We start from the raw sequence: 16,809 nt of genomic DNA, 5'->3' as shown, positions 1-16,809 counted from the left end.
TCGGATACCTTTGTTTACTTTTGGCCTAGACAAAACAGAAAAAAAAGAAAGTGAATCAAACCTGAGTATCACTTTGCCTTTGGATTAAAGATTATTACTTTGGTGTGAAATACATACTTGATTCATTGTTTTCTTTGTAGTATTCATTAACTATTACTTGAAAAACAATGGACTCACAATCAGGAGATTCAGATATTATTGGTTTGGGCCATATGAAATTGCTATGTTCTTAGGCTAAGAACAAATATCTGCAATTCTATATGTCTCATTAACTACCACTGGCAAGTCAATCTTGAGTCTCCATTTACACATCCGAAAAACAAAGGACTTAGTCTGCATGGTATCTAAAGCCCTGGTGGAAAAAAAAAACTTATATGACCCCATTATCTTTAATAACAGCAGCTCACTTAACAATACTGAAGAAGTTTGTTCTTGCCCTTTTGGGTTTAGGTTATATTTGTATTTACCACTTTGGTTCTTCTTCACACCATAGTCCTGTTGGCTGTTTTCAAAAAAACCTCAGAATCCTAATTCCTCTTAAGGACGCATATGTGAAGGGACAATAAGAAAACTGATAAAAGTATCTATGTATCTCAAATATAGGTTCAGTGGTTTAAAGATGGTGCTGAAATTAAAAAGGGCAAAAAATACGACATCATATCTAAGGGAGCAGTGCGCATTCTTGTCATCAACAAATGTCTACTGGATGATGAAGCAGAATATTCCTGTGAAGTAAGGACAGCAAGAACTTCTGGCATGCTGACCGTACTGGGTAAGGGTGAAGTCTTTCTTTACAGAAGTATATGTTTTGGAAAAAAAAATAATAATTTTCAGTTTAACTCAATGTTGTTCTTTTTGCTCTTCTTGCAGAAGAAGAAGCTGTCTTTACAAAAAATCTTGGCAACGTTGAAGTTAGTGAAACAGACACTATAAAACTGGTTTGTGAAGTCTCCAAGCCTGGAGCAGAAGTGGTTTGGTACAAAGGGGATGAGGAGATCATCGAAACAGGAAGATATGAAATCCTTACCGATGGACGAAAGAGAATTCTGATCATTCGGAATGCTCATCTTGAGGATGCCGGCAACTACAACTGCCGACTCCCAAGTTCTCGAACTGATGGCAAAGTCAAAGTCTATGGTATGAAAAGTACAACGAGTCATATTTTAAGAATTCATACTTGATGCATTTAAGGTACAAATGCTGAAGCTTTTAATACCTTGCAACTGCTCCTTTCCAGAACTCGCTGCTGAATTTCTCTCAAAGCCTCAAAACCTTGAAGTACTTGAAGGAGAAAAGGCTGAATTTGTCTGCTCTATATCAAAGGAAAGCTTTGAAGTCCAGTGGAAGAGGGATAATAAGACACTTGAATCCGGAGACAAATATGACATCATTGCTGATGGCAAAAAGAGGATCCTGGTTGTGAAAGACGCCACATTACAAGACATGGGCACTTACGTAGTCATGGTTGGAGCCGCCAGAGGGGCAGCTCACTTGACAGTAATTGGTACGTTTGTTTTCGCTTCGTGGGTTTGCTTACGTTTGTCTCTACTTTGGTCCTTCTTCTTACTCTGCGAATTGTTGGTTGCTTTCAGAAAAACTCAGGATCATAGTTCCTCTTAAGGACACTCGTGTAAAGGAACAACAAGAAGTCGTCTTCAACTGTGAAGTCAATACGGAAGGTGCCAAAGCCAAATGGTTCAGAAATGAAGAGGCCATCTTCGATAGTTCAAAATACATTATTCTCCAAAAAGACCTGGTCTACACCCTCAGAATTAGAGATGCACGATTAGATGATCAAGCTAATTACAGTGTGTCTCTGACCAATCACAGAGGTGAAAATGTGAAGAGTGCTGCTAATCTAATAGTAGAAGGTAAGTCACTTACGTGGAATTAACAAGAGTTTTTAAATCGGTATCTATTGTGAAAACAGTTCAAGTCAACATTATTCTTCTCCTTTACAACAGAGGAAGACCTCAGGATTATTGAGCCTCTTAAAGATATTGAAACAATGGAGAAGAAAACGGTCACATTCTGGTGCAAGGTGAATCGCCTCAATGTAACACTGAAATGGACCAGAAATGGAGAAGAGGTGGCTTTTGACAACCGTGTTTTATATAGAATCGATAAATACAAGCACTCTCTAATCATTAAGGACTGTGGCTTCCCAGATGAGGGTGAATACATGGTCACCGCTGGACAAGATAAATCTGTTGCCGACCTTCTGATCATAGAAGCCCCAACAGAATTTGTAGAGCACTTAGAAGACCAGACAGTCACTGAATTTGATGACGCGGTCTTCTCCTGCCAGCTCTCCAGAGAGAAGGCAAATGTGAAATGGTACAGAAATGGGAGAGAAATCAAAGAAGGCAAAAAGTAAGTGAAAGCCTCTGAAGTTCTATTTCTGTAACTACCTGTTAATTGCTTGACAATTTAGTGATCATTATGCAAGCTAACAAATAATTCGATCTCCTCTCTTAGATACAAATTTGAAAAAGATGGAAGTACACATAGACTCATTATAAAAGACTGCAGGCTGGATGATGAATGTGAATATGCTTGTGGAGTAGAAGACAGAAAATCTCGAGCCAGACTTTTTGTGGAAGGTACACACTGAGTGAAAGGACAATTTTGATATTAGTACCAGTTATTTTTTTTAATTTTTTTTTACTTTGCTTTTTTTTTTTTTACTATGTTATGTTAATCACCATACATCATTAGTTTTTGATGTAGTGTTCCATGATTCTTTGTTTGCGTATAACACCCAGTGCTCCATGCAGTACGTGCCCTCTTTAATACCCATCACCAGGCTAACCCATCCTCCCACCCCCCTCCCCTCTGGAACCCTCAGTTTGTTTTTCAGAGTCCATCGTCTCTCATGGTTCATCTCCCCCTCCGATTCCCCCCTCCCTTCATTCTTCCCCTCCTGCTATTAGTACCAGTTTTTAAAGGTGATTAACCCAAATATGAACATGTTTGTATCCATTTTACATTTCTTTTCAGAAATCCCTGTTGAGATCATCAGGCCTCCCCAGGATATTCTTGAGGCCCCTGGTGCTGATGTTGTCTTTTTTGCTGAGCTCAACAAAGATAAGGTGGAAGTTCAGTGGCTAAGAAATAACATGGTTATTGTTCAGGGTGACAAACACCAGATGATGAGTGAAGGAAAGATACACAGGCTACAGATTTGTAATATTCAACCTCGTGACCAGGGTGAATACAGATTTATTGCCAAAGACAAAGAAGCCAGAGCTAAGCTTGAACTGGCAGGTAAATCCCTTTCTTTTATTTTCAAATATCCTCACAATATCACAGATAACTCCATTAAGTTTCAGATTTCATAATTAATGAGATAATGCTTGTGAGAGCCTTTTATTTCTGCTAGGCTCTGTCCACGTGTAACTTTTCTAATGTCTCTTACCACAAAGTGTCCTGAGTAAGAGGTCATTGAAAGCATTCTTCTTTACATGCTAGAATCTTGAACAGGTGCTGGCACATGGTGGCTGTTCATTAATTCCTAGAATTAACATATTGCCCTGAGAGTCATCCCCAAAAACCCAGTCTTAGAGAAAGCTCTGGTCTCTTCTATTTTCCAAACCCCTCTGGAGCCTCTTAGGTCTGTTCTCATCCTCACTCTAGCTTCCAAGACATCCTAGTGGGTTGTCACTCTGAAAAAGCCATTATTCCCTTGTACATAAAAATTTTGGTTTATCTTGAACTAAGTATGACATGCTTACTTTATAAAAACAAACAAACATGTTTTGTACTATATTTAGTTCTCTATTATTATTTTTGGCAAAGAAAGGAGATTTTATGGTTTTAGATCATTCTTAATCCTCTGTTCTCAAGTCTGACAATTTGCAAAGAAGCTTTCTCTCCTCTAAAGTTACTGTGATATACTTCCAAGGCTATGTAACCAATATTTGCTAACAAATACATAGTAAAGAAGCTATGGTGTAGCTGGACTATAATACATAACTCAAAAGCATTCACATGTTCTTTTTCTCACTAGCTGCACCTAAAATCAAGACAGCTGATCAAGATCTTGTGGTTGACGTTGGCCAGCCTCTGACAATGGTGGTGCCCTACGATGCCTACCCTAAAGCAGAAGCTGAGTGGTTTAAAGAAAATGAACCTCTGTCTTCAAAAACTGTTGATACGACAGCTGAACAAACTTCTTTCAGAATTTTAGAAGCTAAGAAAGGAGACAAAGGAAGGTATAAAATTGTGCTTCAGAATAAACATGGAAAAGCAGAAGCATTCATCAATTTAAAAGTTATTGGTAAGCCCTTGCATCACCTGGACTCAATTGGCAAAGCACAATTAAAAGCATGGTAACACACTAAAAAAAATTTTATACGTGAATTTCAGATGTTCCAGGGCCAGTACGTAACTTAGAAGTGACAGAAACATTTGATGGTGAAGTAAGCCTCGGCTGGGAAGAGCCATTAACTGATGGTGGAAGCAAAATCATAGGTTATGTTGTTGAAAGACGTGACATCAAAAGGAAGACGTGGGTTCTGGCCACTGATCGTGCAGACAGTTGTGAGTTTACTGTCACTGGACTACAAAAAGGTGGAGTTGAGTACCTATTCCGTGTCAGTGCAAGAAACAGAGTTGGCACTGGTGAACCAGTAGAAACTGACAATCCTGTAGAAGCAAGGAGTAAATACGGTAAGAAGTTTTTAAGTAAATTGCAAACGAGCTGATCTTTGCTTTTATCCCTGATTTAACCCAAAGCCATGTTTTCTTCTGTAATGAAATCCAGATGTGCCAGGCCCTCCTTTGAATGTAGCCATCACTGACATAAATAGATTTGGGGTCTCACTGACGTGGGAGCCACCAGAGTATGATGGAGGAGCTGAGATCACAAACTACGTTATTGAATTAAGAGATAAGACTTCTATCAGATGGGACACTGCCATGACCGTAAGAGCTGAAGACCTGTCTGCAACTGTCACTGATGTGGTGGAAGGACAGGAGTACAGTTTCCGGGTCAGAGCCCAAAACCGAATTGGAGTTGGGAAACCAAGTGCAGCCACACCCTTTGTCAAAGTTGCTGATCCAATTGGTAAGCCCATCAAAAAAAAAAAGAAATAATTACTTCATGAAACCTAGAAATTAGGCCTATTAAAATAAAGTTAATGAAAAGGTAGAATATCAGAAAGATGTGAACAAAGTCATAGAAATCCAGACTGTGCCTGCTTAATTCAGTGAATTCAGTAAACCTAATATTTTAATGGGGATGATAGAAATTATACATTAATAAATTATCACTGAATTAAATGGTGTGTTCCAACTCTTTCTTCCATTCCAGAGCGACCAAGTCCTCCTGTGAACCTAAATTCCTCCGATCAGACTCAGTCATCAGTTCAGCTCACATGGGAGCCTCCTCTGAAAGATGGAGGAAGCCCCATATTGGGTTATATAATTGAGCGATGTGAAGAAGGCAAAGATGATTGGATTCGTTGCAATAAGAAACTTGTCCCTGAACTGACTTACAAGGTAGGGAATTTGCATCTATAAAAATATTCAGTGTACGATCACGGACTTAAATGTATGTGTTTTTTACAAATATTGATTCATAACTTTAGGTTACTGGATTACAAAAAGGAAATAAATATTTATATCGAGTATCTGCAGAAAATGAAGCTGGTGTTTCAGATCCATCTGAAATTCTTGGTCCTCTAACTGCTGATGATGCATTTGGTAAGTGGATATTTTGTTTTTAGATTTGGGAATAGCGCATAGCTACTTGGTGGTGGGTGGGTGGGGGGGTGGCTTAAATATAGTACCGGAGACTCATTAATTTTTCTTCTTGGTAGTTGAACCAACAATGGATTTAAGTGCATTTAAAGATGGTCTGGAAGTTATTGTCCCGAATCCTATCACGATCCTGGTTCCAAGTACAGGCTATCCAAGGCCAAGTGCAACCTGGTCTTTTGGAGATAAAGTACTAGAAGCAGGGGACCGTGTGAAAATGAAAACCTTATCTGCCTACGCTGAACTTGTCATTTCTCCAAGTGAACGTCCAGACAAGGGCATTTATATACTGAAATTAGAAAATCGTGTGAAAGCAATTTCTGGGGAAATTGATGTCAATGTAATCGGTAAGGACCTAAACTTTTGTTATAAAAGGTGATTTGACAGTATTAACAAATATTGGTTCAAGCTATTACCTATCTTGATTTCTGACTGCATTTTCTCAGCTCGCCCAAGTGCACCCAAAGAACTGAAATTTAGTGACATAACCAGAGACTCAGTACATTTGACTTGGGAACCACCAGATGATGATGGAGGAAGTCCATTAACTGGATATGTTGTTGAAAAGCGAGAAGTCAGCCGGAAAACATGGACTAAAGTGAGTTTTGAGCAGCAATGCACCAACTCCAGAAAAAAAGAGCAGGGGAAAGCCCAGTATGTTGGGATGCCAGGCAAAGTTTATATGGTTGCACTTTGCCTTGCTGAAAAAGAACAAAAAACTTTTTTAGATGCCTTGATGCTAATGCTTCCTGAGGTAGTTCAACCTAGATTTGGTATAATTGCCTTATTTCGTGCCTTACCAAATTTTCTACTAAGTTTACAAAAAAATAAAACTTAACATATTCATTTGGTACCTGATAAGTACCCAATATGGCCTATTAAGCTATAAGCGATTCTAAGGACACTAAGTACTTGATTCCCTGGTGGTCAGACTTCTCACTCCACTAGATTATTTTAGTTGGCCCAATCTACCATTTTTTTCCTCCTCAGTTTATTACTGTTATTTACTCATTACTCATTATTGTTTTTTACCTTGGTTTAGAACCATTTCTAGGGGCACCTAAGTGGCTGGGTCAGTTAAGCATCTGTCTTTGGTTGAGGTCATGATCCCAGGGTCCTGGGATGGAGCCCTGCCCAGGGAGCCTGCTTTTCCCTTTCCCTTTGCCCCTCCCCCTGCTCATGCTCTCGTGAGTGCTAATAAAAAAAAAAAAACTTTAAAATCATGTTTTTAATAACCAACCTAGTGAAAAGAATCAATACCTTTTTGCCACCTTTTTAATGTGTATAGACTATGAAAGTTTCACCTTAACATAGTAAGGTTTAAATATTATGTGTTTCCCCTGCAACTTTTTCCCTAATATGAAATAATCTTTATCAAAAACAATTTCTATTTGTATCCCTGCTCATGATAAAAATCTTTTTGACTCAGGGAAAGCGTTTTTTGGAAACAAGTAATTGTATTTCTTTGTCCCAGGTTATAGACTCTGTGACTGACCTAGAATTCACAGTTCCTGATCTTGTTCAAGGAAAAGAGTATTTATTTAAAGTCTGTGCTCGTAACAAATGTGGCCCTGGAGAACCTGCATATACTGATGAACCTGTAAATATGTCAGTTCCTGCAAGTGAGTACATTCTTGATGATTTCTTATCTAGCCTTTTATTACCATTTTTGCTTTAATACCTGGAGTTGAAGTTATGGGGGAAAGGCACGGGTTGGCAATATGGAGATTTCATAGATGACCTATCTAAGACTGACTCTCTTTAAAATGTTTATAGCGGTACCTGACCCACCAGAGAATGTTAAATGGAGGGATCGAACAGCCAATTGCATCTTCTTAACATGGGATCCACCTAAGCATGATGGTGGTTCACGCATCACAGGCTATATAGTTGAAAAATGTCCACGAGGCTCTGATCGATGGGTTGCCTGTGGAGAACCAGTTGCAGAAACAAAGTAGGTTTTTAGAATTACTATTTTTATATTTTTATATTTATTTTATATTTATATTTTAATTATTTTATAATTATTTTATAATTATATAAAAATATAATTTATATTTTTATTTTGTTTATTTTCTATTTTATTTTACATTTATACTTAATATCTATATTTTATATATTATAAAGATAATTATGGCACACAAGTAAATGTTTCATCTTACCCACTAAAATGAGTGTTTTTCTTTTAGAAAATCTGTTACTTTTTTTTCACTGAGAATTCCCCTGGTGTGCCTGTCCAATTTTTAAAAGTGCTGCTGAACTTATCCCCCCTCCAAGGTTTTCATTAGTTACAATACTGAAGCAATCCAGAATTAATTTAAGGAGTAATATTCTATCAAGAGTAGGTATGAATTTTAGAAAGATTATGAATACTACAGATTATGTGCATTATAGTAAAATATCCTATTTTGTTTTCTGATAGAATGGAAGTGACAGGTCTTGAAGAAGGCAAATGGTATGCCTACCGCGTGAAGGCCTTGAACAGGCAAGGCCTTAGCAAACCAAGCAAACCCACAGATGAAATCCAGGCTGTGGATACACAGGGTACGTATGGTGGGGTTTTGTGCTATTAACCAGGCCTCTGCCTTTAATTCTTTTGAACTTGCTAACATCGTAAATAATCTTTTCCAATTTTAGAGGCTCCAGAAGTCTTCCTCGACGTGAAGCTCCTCGCTGGTCTCACTGTAAAAGCAGGAACTAAGATCGAACTTCCTGCCACTGTAACTGGAAAACCTGAACCTAAAATAACTTGGACAAAGGCCGATAAACTTCTGAAGCAGGACAAAAGAATCACCATTGAAAACGTTCCTAAGAAATCCACAGTGACTATCATGGAGAGTAAGAGAAGTGACACTGGCACGTACATCATCGAGGCTGTGAATATCTGTGGTCGGGCCACGGCGGTGGTGGAAGTGAACGTCTTAGGTGAGTGAGGCTGTCATTTCAAAACTGGGCAAACTCATTGCAGTTACTTTTTGAAATCAAGCAGGATATAAAAAAAATGGTTTTTTCCCTGAGTGTGTAATGTCCTCCACAGACAAACCTGGACCACCAGCCGCTTTTGACATCACAGAAGTGACCAATGAATCATGCCTTCTAACATGGAACCCACCACGTGACGATGGTGGATCTAAAATCACAAACTATGTTGTGGAGAGACGAGCGACTGACAGTGAAGTATGGCATAAGCTCTCATCAACTGTCAAGGATACAAACTACAAGGCAACCAAACTAACACCCAACAAAGAATACATCTTCAGAGTTGCTGCAGAAAACATGTATGGTGTTGGTGAACCAGTTCAGGCCTCTCCAATAGTAGCTAAATTTCAGTTTGGTAAGTTTCTCATTAATCCATTGGCCAAAATTTTTTTTAAAAGATTCTTGTGTCAAACTTGGATTTGGGTGTCATATTTATATATAGGACATGTAACACTTGTATCATTATCCTGCCTATAGATCCACCTGGACCTCCAACTCGCCTAGAACCTTCTGATATAACTAAAGATGCAGTTACTCTCACATGGTATGAGCCAGACGATGATGGTGGCAGCCCAATCACTGGATACTGGGTTGAAAGATTAGATCCTGATACCGATAAATGGGTCAGATGCAATAAGATGCCAGTAAAGGACACAACATATAGGTATGTCCAATATCTCCATCAAGATGTTAAGATAGCACTATATATGATTTTTTATTCTTTAGCATTCCTTTTGATATACATTCTTATATATTACCATAAAATTTTAAATTATTTTTATATTTTGTGTTACCACATAATTTCAAAAATGATGTAAATTCCATTTAAGGGCACATTTCTTAATTTCTTTACTATAAAATATTTACTTTCTGTAAGTTGCAAAGTGGTCTTCCAGTATGTTATGAGAATGATCACTATTATAGATACTATAATTACATTGGTACATTTGACCAAATCTAAATTTATAATGAAATAATTTCAGTTAAATTTCGGTATCAGTTTTTTACAATTTAAACAAATTAGCCCTTTCTGCGTTAAATACACAGAGGTTTCTGCTGATCTTGGTATCCAATTTATACTTTGTCCCTAATTCAGAGTGAAAGGTCTCACCAATAAGAAAAAATACCAATTCCGTGTGTTGGCTGAAAATCTTGCTGGACCTGGAAAACCAAGTAGATCAACTGAACCAATCTTAATAAAGGATCCCATAGGTATTATTTATATATCTTTCTGTGGTGATTTTGAAGCTTCCATTAATTCCTTTTTTGACAAACCTAAATAATTGTTTTATTTCATTGGTTTGCAGACCCTCCATGGCCTCCTGGAAAACCAACTGTGAAAGATGTAGGCAAAACATCATTGATGTTGAATTGGACAAAGCCAGAACATGATGGAGGGGCAAAGATTGAGTCTTATATCATTGAAATGCTAAAGACCGGAACAGATGACTGGGTCCGAGTGGCTGAAAGTGTTCCCACCACTCAGCATTTGCTCACCGGTCTCATGGAAGGTCAGGAATACTCATTCCGAGTTAGAGCTGTGAACAAGGCTGGGGAAAGTGAGCCCAGTGAACCCAGTGACCCTGTGCTTTGCAGGGAAAAACTATGTAAGTCACTCTTGATGTTTAAGGTATATAAATTGTTCTAAAGTATAACTGAGAACCACAATATGAGAAAAATGAAAACCTCATTACTAGATTATTTCATCCTTGCTTTATGTGATTTCCTAGTGACTACAAGAGAATTCAGTGAAGACTGAATGAATATTGGACAATAAAAAAATCAAATTCTCTTTTTCTTTAGATCCTCCATCACCACCTCGCTGGCTTGAAGTTATTAATATCACAAAAAATACAGCAGACCTCAAGTGGACAGTTCCTGAGAAAGATGGAGGGTCCCCCATCACCAACTACATTGTGGAAAAGAGAGACGTGAGGCGAAAAGGCTGGCAAACAGTGGACACAACTGTCAAGGACACCAAGTGCACAGTAACCCCACTGACAGAGGGCTCTCTATACGTGTTCCGAGTTGCTGCAGAAAATGCCATAGGACAAAGTGACTACTGTGAAATTGAGGACTCTGTCCTGGCCAAAGACACCTTTAGTATGTTCTCTAACTTCATCTTTGTGACACCATTTGTAGTAGATTATCACTTTTCCCTCTGGTTTTTCTAACCATTGAATATTTTCCTTCTAGCCACCCCTGGACCACCCTATGCTCTGGCAGTGGTTGATGTAACCAAGCGACATGTTGACCTGAAGTGGGAACCACCAAAAAATGATGGTGGACGACCAATACAGAGGTAGAATTTTAATTAATTCACAAAGAATAATTTATACTCCACTGAAAATTCCTCACTTTGTTTTCCCTATTAATGCTAATGAAATGCTTTATTTCAAAAGATATATCATTGAGAAGAAAGAAAAGTTAGGGACCCGTTGGGTGAAAGCTGGAAAGACCTCAGGACCTGACTGTAACTTCAGAGTAACTGATGTCATTGAAGGAACAGAGGTCCAGTTTCAAGTTCGGGCAGAAAATGAAGCTGGAGTTGGTCACCCAAGTGAACCCACAGAAATCCTGGCAATTGAAGATCCAAAAAGTAAGTAGTATCAGTTATGCAAAGGATACTGTCTAGAGCTTGATGATGAGATCACGGATGTGAATGTTTCACTCTTCTTTCAGGTCCTCCTTCACCTCCACTTGACTTGCATGTGACTGACGCTGGGCGAAAGCACATTGCCATTGCCTGGAAGCCTCCAGAGAAAAATGGTGGAAGTCCTATTATAGGATACCATGTTGAAATGTGTCCAGTAGGCACTGAGAAATGGATGCGAGTTAATTCTCGCCCAATAAAAGACCTGAAATTCAAAGTTGAAGAAGGTGTTGTTCCTGACAAGGAGTATGTTCTGAGAGTGAGAGCTGTCAATGCTGTTGGTGTCAGTGAGCCATCTGAAATATCCGAAAATGTGGTTGCCAAAGACCCAGACTGTAAGAATAGAGTTTCCTTTATAATTAATAAAACAGGCTTTGCTTACACATTGCACTTTGACATATCTTTTTCTCCTCATTTGGCTATCTTACAGGCAAGCCAACAATTGATCTGGAGACTCACGACATTGTGGTTATTGAAGGTGAAAAGTTAAGCATTCCTGTTCCCTACAGAGCTGTCCCAGTTCCAACCGTTAGTTGGCATAAAGATGGCAAAGAAGTCAAAGCAAGTGACAGATTAACAATGAAGAACGATCACATCTCTGCATACCTTGAAGTTCCCAAGAGTGTCCATGCAGATGCTGGAGTTTATACCATTACGCTGGAAAACAAACTCGGCTCAGCAACTGGCTCAATCAATGTCAAAGTCATAGGTAATCATTCTTTGATGAAATACCAGATATTCTTCTTCATGTGTTAGGAAAATTAGTTAACTTTGCAGTGTTAGTATAAGGGTTTCATGAGTTGGCCATTTCCAGATGATTTCTTTCCTGTATGAGAAGCAAAGCAATTTAGAGGTGAAATTGCCAGTTAAATTCTGATTAAACTAAGTTACTTCTGTTGTAATTACTGGCATGTTAAGTACTAAATAAAACATAGAGTACACCCAAAGAATGTTTAAATTGCCAATATTCATTTGTTAATTGTATTTGCATTTGTCCATAGTGTTTTCACCAGGATCAGTAATATTTTCTACCCCGTCCCATGTGGATGGTGTTTTAAAAATTTGTGCGGGGTGGGGGGGGCAACTTTGCTTGGAACAAAGACTCAGGGGGACTACTGACATTTAGTAATTGGGGTCCAAGGATGCTAAATGGCCTGCAGTGTAAGGGGGTGGGATACTCCAACACATCAAAGATTATCCCACCCAAAATGTGGATAGTCCCACTTAGAAAGAGTGTACTATAACATGCTGACTTTTCATCTTACAATAATAATCATTTTATTTTTAATAGGCTTACCTGGACCATGCAAAGATATTAAAGCAAGTGACGTGACCAAGAGTTCTTGTAAATTAACATGGGAACCTCCAGAATACGATGGTGGAAGCCCAATCCTTCATTATGTCCTGGAACGCAGAGAGGCTGGGAGAAGGACATACATACCAGTCATGTCTGGTGAGAACAAACTGTCTTGGACCGTAAAAGATCTCATACCAAATGGTGAATACTTCTTCCGTGTTAAAGCTGTCAACAAGATTGGTGGAGGCGAATATATTGAACTGAAAAATCCAGTCATTGCTCAAGATCCAAAGCGTAAGTTTGGGCATGGATATAATATAGCTAGGAATTAATATGCAATTTTTTATTTTACAAAGACGGGTTTATATTATACACGTACATATTAACAAGGTTTTCTTATCCTTCAGAGCCCCCTGATCCACCTGTAGATGTTGAGGTTCATAATCCTACAGCTAAGGCAATGACTATTACATGGAAGCCACCTTTGTATGATGGAGGGAGCAAGATAATGGGTTACATCATAGAAAAGATTGCTAAGGGTGAAGACAAATGGAAGAGGTGCAATGAACACCTAGTACCAGTCCTGACCTATACAGCAAAAGGACTTGAAGAGGGAAAGGAATACCAGTTCCAAGTGAGAGCAGAAAATGCTGCTGGCATTAGTGAACCTTCTCGGGCCACTCCTCCAACCAAAGCTGTAGATCCTATTGGTAAGTTTTGTTTCATGGAGTTGCCATTTTCCCATTGTACGGTAAAAGAGAATAATGTTTTATCAGATGTTTTGATCAGAATTGAAAGCAATTTCCGTCTTTAATCATTACAGATGCCCCAAAGGTCATTATGAGAACAAGCCTCGAAGTGAAACGAGGTGATGAAATAGTACTTGATGCAACCATCTCTGGGTCACCTTACCCAACTATTACATGGCTAAAGGATGAAAAAGTCATTACCCCAGAAGAAATTAAGAAGCGAGTAGCACCCACAATTAGGAGGAAGAGGGGTGAAGTTCAAGAAGAAGAAGAACCATTTGTCCTGCCTCTGACAGAACGTTTGAGTATCGACAACAGTAAAAAAGGAGAATCTCAGCTACGCGTCCGAGATTCTCTCCGACCTGACCATGGCCTGTATATGATCAAAGCTGAAAATGACCATGGTATTGCCAAAGCTCCTTGTACTGTTTGTGTCCTAGGTAAGGAGGTAAAACTACACTTCTCCATGGAAGAAAGTCTATATAAGAGTTTTAGTAAAACATAAAAAAGGGGTTTGGGCCAGGGGGAAGGGGGATAAAAGAAGTAGGAAATAGCTTCAGCCAGGTATCCTCAGTCCCATTTTTCCTCCCAGCTACGTAAATGAAATCAACCAAACTTGTTGTTTGTTAGCTCATGTGATACAAAGACAGATGTAGGAAAAACAGAAGTTTACGTTAAAGGGGCATGCTGACATTGACATTTTCCATTGCAACCACTTCTACGTAAATTTTTAATCACTACTGTCTTTTGAAATATCAGATACACCGGGACCACCAATCAACTTTGTATTTGAAGATATTAGAAAGAACTCCGTCCTCTGTAAATGGGAACCACCCCTTGATGATGGTGGCAGTGAAATTATAAACTACACCTTGGAAAAGAAAGACAAGACAAAACCTGACTCAGAGTGGATTACTATCACTTCAACACTTAGACACTGCAAATACTCAGTGACAAAACTGATTGAAGGAAAAGAGTACCTCTTTCGTGTAAGAGCTGAAAATAGGTTTGGGCCTGGACCACCATGTGTTTCAAAGCCACTTATAGCTAAAGATCCATTTGGTAAGGTTCTTTTAGCATCTACACTTTGTCTTTTTATCATATGCATGGGTATATACATTATCATAGCTTATAAACTTGAATTTTTGTATCATACTAGGGAATTAATTGAAATATGCAATATTTTTTTATTTTATCAGAACCACCTGATGCACCAGATAAGCCCATTGTAGAAGATATAACCAGCAACAGTATGCTAGTGAAATGGAATGAACCAAAAGATAATGGAAGTCCCATCTTGGGTTATTGGCTTGAAAAACGTGAGGTTAATAGTACACATTGGTCTCGTGTCAACAGAAGCCTTCTGAATTCTTTGAAGACCAATGTAGAAGGCCTATTAGAAGGACTCACCTATGTCTTCAGAGTATGTGCCGAAAATGCAGCTGGACCTGGAAAGTTCAGTCCCCCTTCAGATCCCAAAACAGCACGTGATCCAATCTGTAAGTAATTTCTTACGAAGAGAGTAGGGTACAGCATGGTGACTATAATTAAGTCACTTAATTAAGTACTCTATGATATGCTTGAAAGTTGTTAAGAGAGTGGATCTTGAATGTTATCACTACCAAAAGAAGGATAATTATGTAAGGGGATAGAGGTATAAACTAACATTGTGGTAATCATTTTGCAATATATGTATCAAATCATTATGTTGTATACCTTAACCTTACAAAAAAAAAAAAAAAGCAAGCAAAATACTAACTGACTACAGACACATATTAAGGTTACAGTGTAAAATTTTAAAAATATCTGTATATATAACTTAAAGGTTTCAGAAGACAGTACTTACCCATATTACATGCAATGCATTCTGGAAAAAGTGGATAGAGTAAGTTTTGTGCATTTTAAAAGCTTCAGTGAGTTTTGATTTGTGTCTCTGCATTCATTCTAGCTCCACCGGGGCCACCTGTCCCAAGAGTCACTGACACAAGCTCTACAACTATTGATCTAGAATGGGAACCCCCAGCTTTCAATGGCGGTGGGGAAATTGTTGGCTACTTTGTCGATAAGCAGCTGGTTGGCACAAATGAATGGTCACGCTGCACAGAGAAGATGATCAAGGCCTGTCAGTATACTGTCAAAGAAATCCGAGAGGGCGCCGATTATAAACTTCGAGTGAGTGCTGTCAATGCTGCAGGTGAAGGACCACCGGGAGAGACAGGACCTGTTACTGTGGCTGAACCACAAGGTAACTTAAAAGTTACATGAATAAGATTATGGATATTTTCCTTGTATGGGATTTTTTTTTTTTCCCATCTTTCTTGGGCTAACATATTACTGTTCTCTTTAAAACAGAGCCTCCAACTGTGGAACTAGATGTTTCTGTCAAAGCTGGAATACAAATAATGGCTGGAAAGACTCTTAGAATTCCAGCTATGGTAACTGGTCGTCCAGTGCCTACCAGAGTATGGACCATAGAAGAAGGGGAGCTGGATAAAGACCGCGTTGTCATAGAGAATGTTGGAGCCAAATCTGAGCTAACTATCAAGAATGCATTGAGAAAAGATCATGGCAGATATGTGATTACAGCTACCAATAGCTGTGGTTCCAAATTTGCAGCAGCCAGGGTAGAAGTTTTTGGTAAGGAACGTTACATGGATTTTCATAGGATTTCCCTAAGCTGTACAATTTATCGCATTGATTTTTATGTTGGGGTTTTTTTAAATTATTATCATTTTTTCAGATGTTCCTGGACCAGTTCTTGACTTAAAACCTGTTGTAACAAATAGAAAGATGTGTTTACTTAACTGGTCTGATCCAGCTGATGATGGAGGAAGTGAAATCACAGGATTCATTATTGAAAGAAAAGATGCTAAGATGCATACCTGGAGACAACCAATTGAGACTGAGAGATCTAAATGTGACATCACGGGTCTCATTGAGGGGCAAGAATATATGTTCCGTGTGATTGCCAAGAACAAGTTTGGCTGTGGCCCTCCTGTTGAAATAGGACCAATTCTTGCAGTTGATCCACTAGGTAAAAGAGGTTTTCATTGTGTTTTCTTTGTGTTTGCTTCTAGTTATGTCATTTATTTATTGAGCCTGATGGCTTTGAACTCCCCAACAGTCCCATGATCTATAGCTAGAGAGTGATAAGAAAGGTAAATCTAATAACTACTAACAACTTTAAGAATACTGTATTTGCTATAATTTCAATGTAATTTGTGGCTCACTGTAATGTTTGCACAAATCCATGCATGATTTTGTGTACTGAAAAACCTGAATCTACTGAAGCTTAGCAATAACCTAAAAATAGAAATACTACATCTCTGCATAGAATGCACTGGAGTAATTCATTTACTACTTTAGTAGTT

General features: G+C 38.5%; 1 protein-coding gene across 8 annotated transcripts in view; it reads left to right on the top strand.

The window, feature by feature from the left end:
* TTN (titin) overlaps positions 1–16,809 on the top strand; it is a 275,368-nt gene that overhangs the window by 179,197 nt on the left and 79,362 nt on the right. For all 8 annotated transcript variants that reach the window (XM_064586770.1, XM_064586777.1, XM_064586776.1 and 5 more), the window contains 35 exons: positions 604–772; positions 871–1,137; positions 1,238–1,504; positions 1,593–1,871; positions 1,965–2,373; positions 2,479–2,603; positions 3,001–3,267; positions 4,010–4,279; positions 4,369–4,671; positions 4,766–5,068; positions 5,315–5,502; positions 5,592–5,706; positions 5,823–6,107; positions 6,207–6,358; positions 7,235–7,382; positions 7,537–7,714; positions 8,183–8,304; positions 8,398–8,685; positions 8,798–9,094; positions 9,217–9,403; positions 9,836–9,951; positions 10,047–10,346; positions 10,543–10,842; positions 10,936–11,041; positions 11,142–11,338; positions 11,422–11,727; positions 11,823–12,101; positions 12,684–12,983; positions 13,097–13,399; positions 13,513–13,878; positions 14,198–14,500; positions 14,638–14,937; positions 15,387–15,683; positions 15,791–16,075; positions 16,179–16,472. In XM_064586770.1, coding sequence (XP_064442840.1) covers positions 604–772; positions 871–1,137; positions 1,238–1,504; positions 1,593–1,871; positions 1,965–2,373; positions 2,479–2,603; positions 3,001–3,267; positions 4,010–4,279; positions 4,369–4,671; positions 4,766–5,068; positions 5,315–5,502; positions 5,592–5,706; positions 5,823–6,107; positions 6,207–6,358; positions 7,235–7,382; positions 7,537–7,714; positions 8,183–8,304; positions 8,398–8,685; positions 8,798–9,094; positions 9,217–9,403; positions 9,836–9,951; positions 10,047–10,346; positions 10,543–10,842; positions 10,936–11,041; positions 11,142–11,338; positions 11,422–11,727; positions 11,823–12,101; positions 12,684–12,983; positions 13,097–13,399; positions 13,513–13,878; positions 14,198–14,500; positions 14,638–14,937; positions 15,387–15,683; positions 15,791–16,075; positions 16,179–16,472 — 8,671 coding nt within the window. The remainder of the gene's footprint in view (positions 1–603; positions 773–870; positions 1,138–1,237; positions 1,505–1,592; positions 1,872–1,964; positions 2,374–2,478; positions 2,604–3,000; positions 3,268–4,009; positions 4,280–4,368; positions 4,672–4,765; positions 5,069–5,314; positions 5,503–5,591; positions 5,707–5,822; positions 6,108–6,206; positions 6,359–7,234; positions 7,383–7,536; positions 7,715–8,182; positions 8,305–8,397; positions 8,686–8,797; positions 9,095–9,216; positions 9,404–9,835; positions 9,952–10,046; positions 10,347–10,542; positions 10,843–10,935; positions 11,042–11,141; positions 11,339–11,421; positions 11,728–11,822; positions 12,102–12,683; positions 12,984–13,096; positions 13,400–13,512; positions 13,879–14,197; positions 14,501–14,637; positions 14,938–15,386; positions 15,684–15,790; positions 16,076–16,178; positions 16,473–16,809) is intronic.

This window comes from Mirounga angustirostris, unplaced genomic scaffold (assembly GCF_029215605.1).
Source record: "Mirounga angustirostris isolate CCGP_5_RB_7025 unplaced genomic scaffold, mMirAng1.0.hap1 SCAF_3, whole genome shotgun sequence".
Lineage (NCBI taxonomy): Eukaryota > Metazoa > Chordata > Mammalia > Carnivora > Phocidae > Mirounga > Mirounga angustirostris.
Note: the sequence above shows the minus strand (reverse complement) of the source record. Positions and strands in the feature narration are given on the sequence as shown.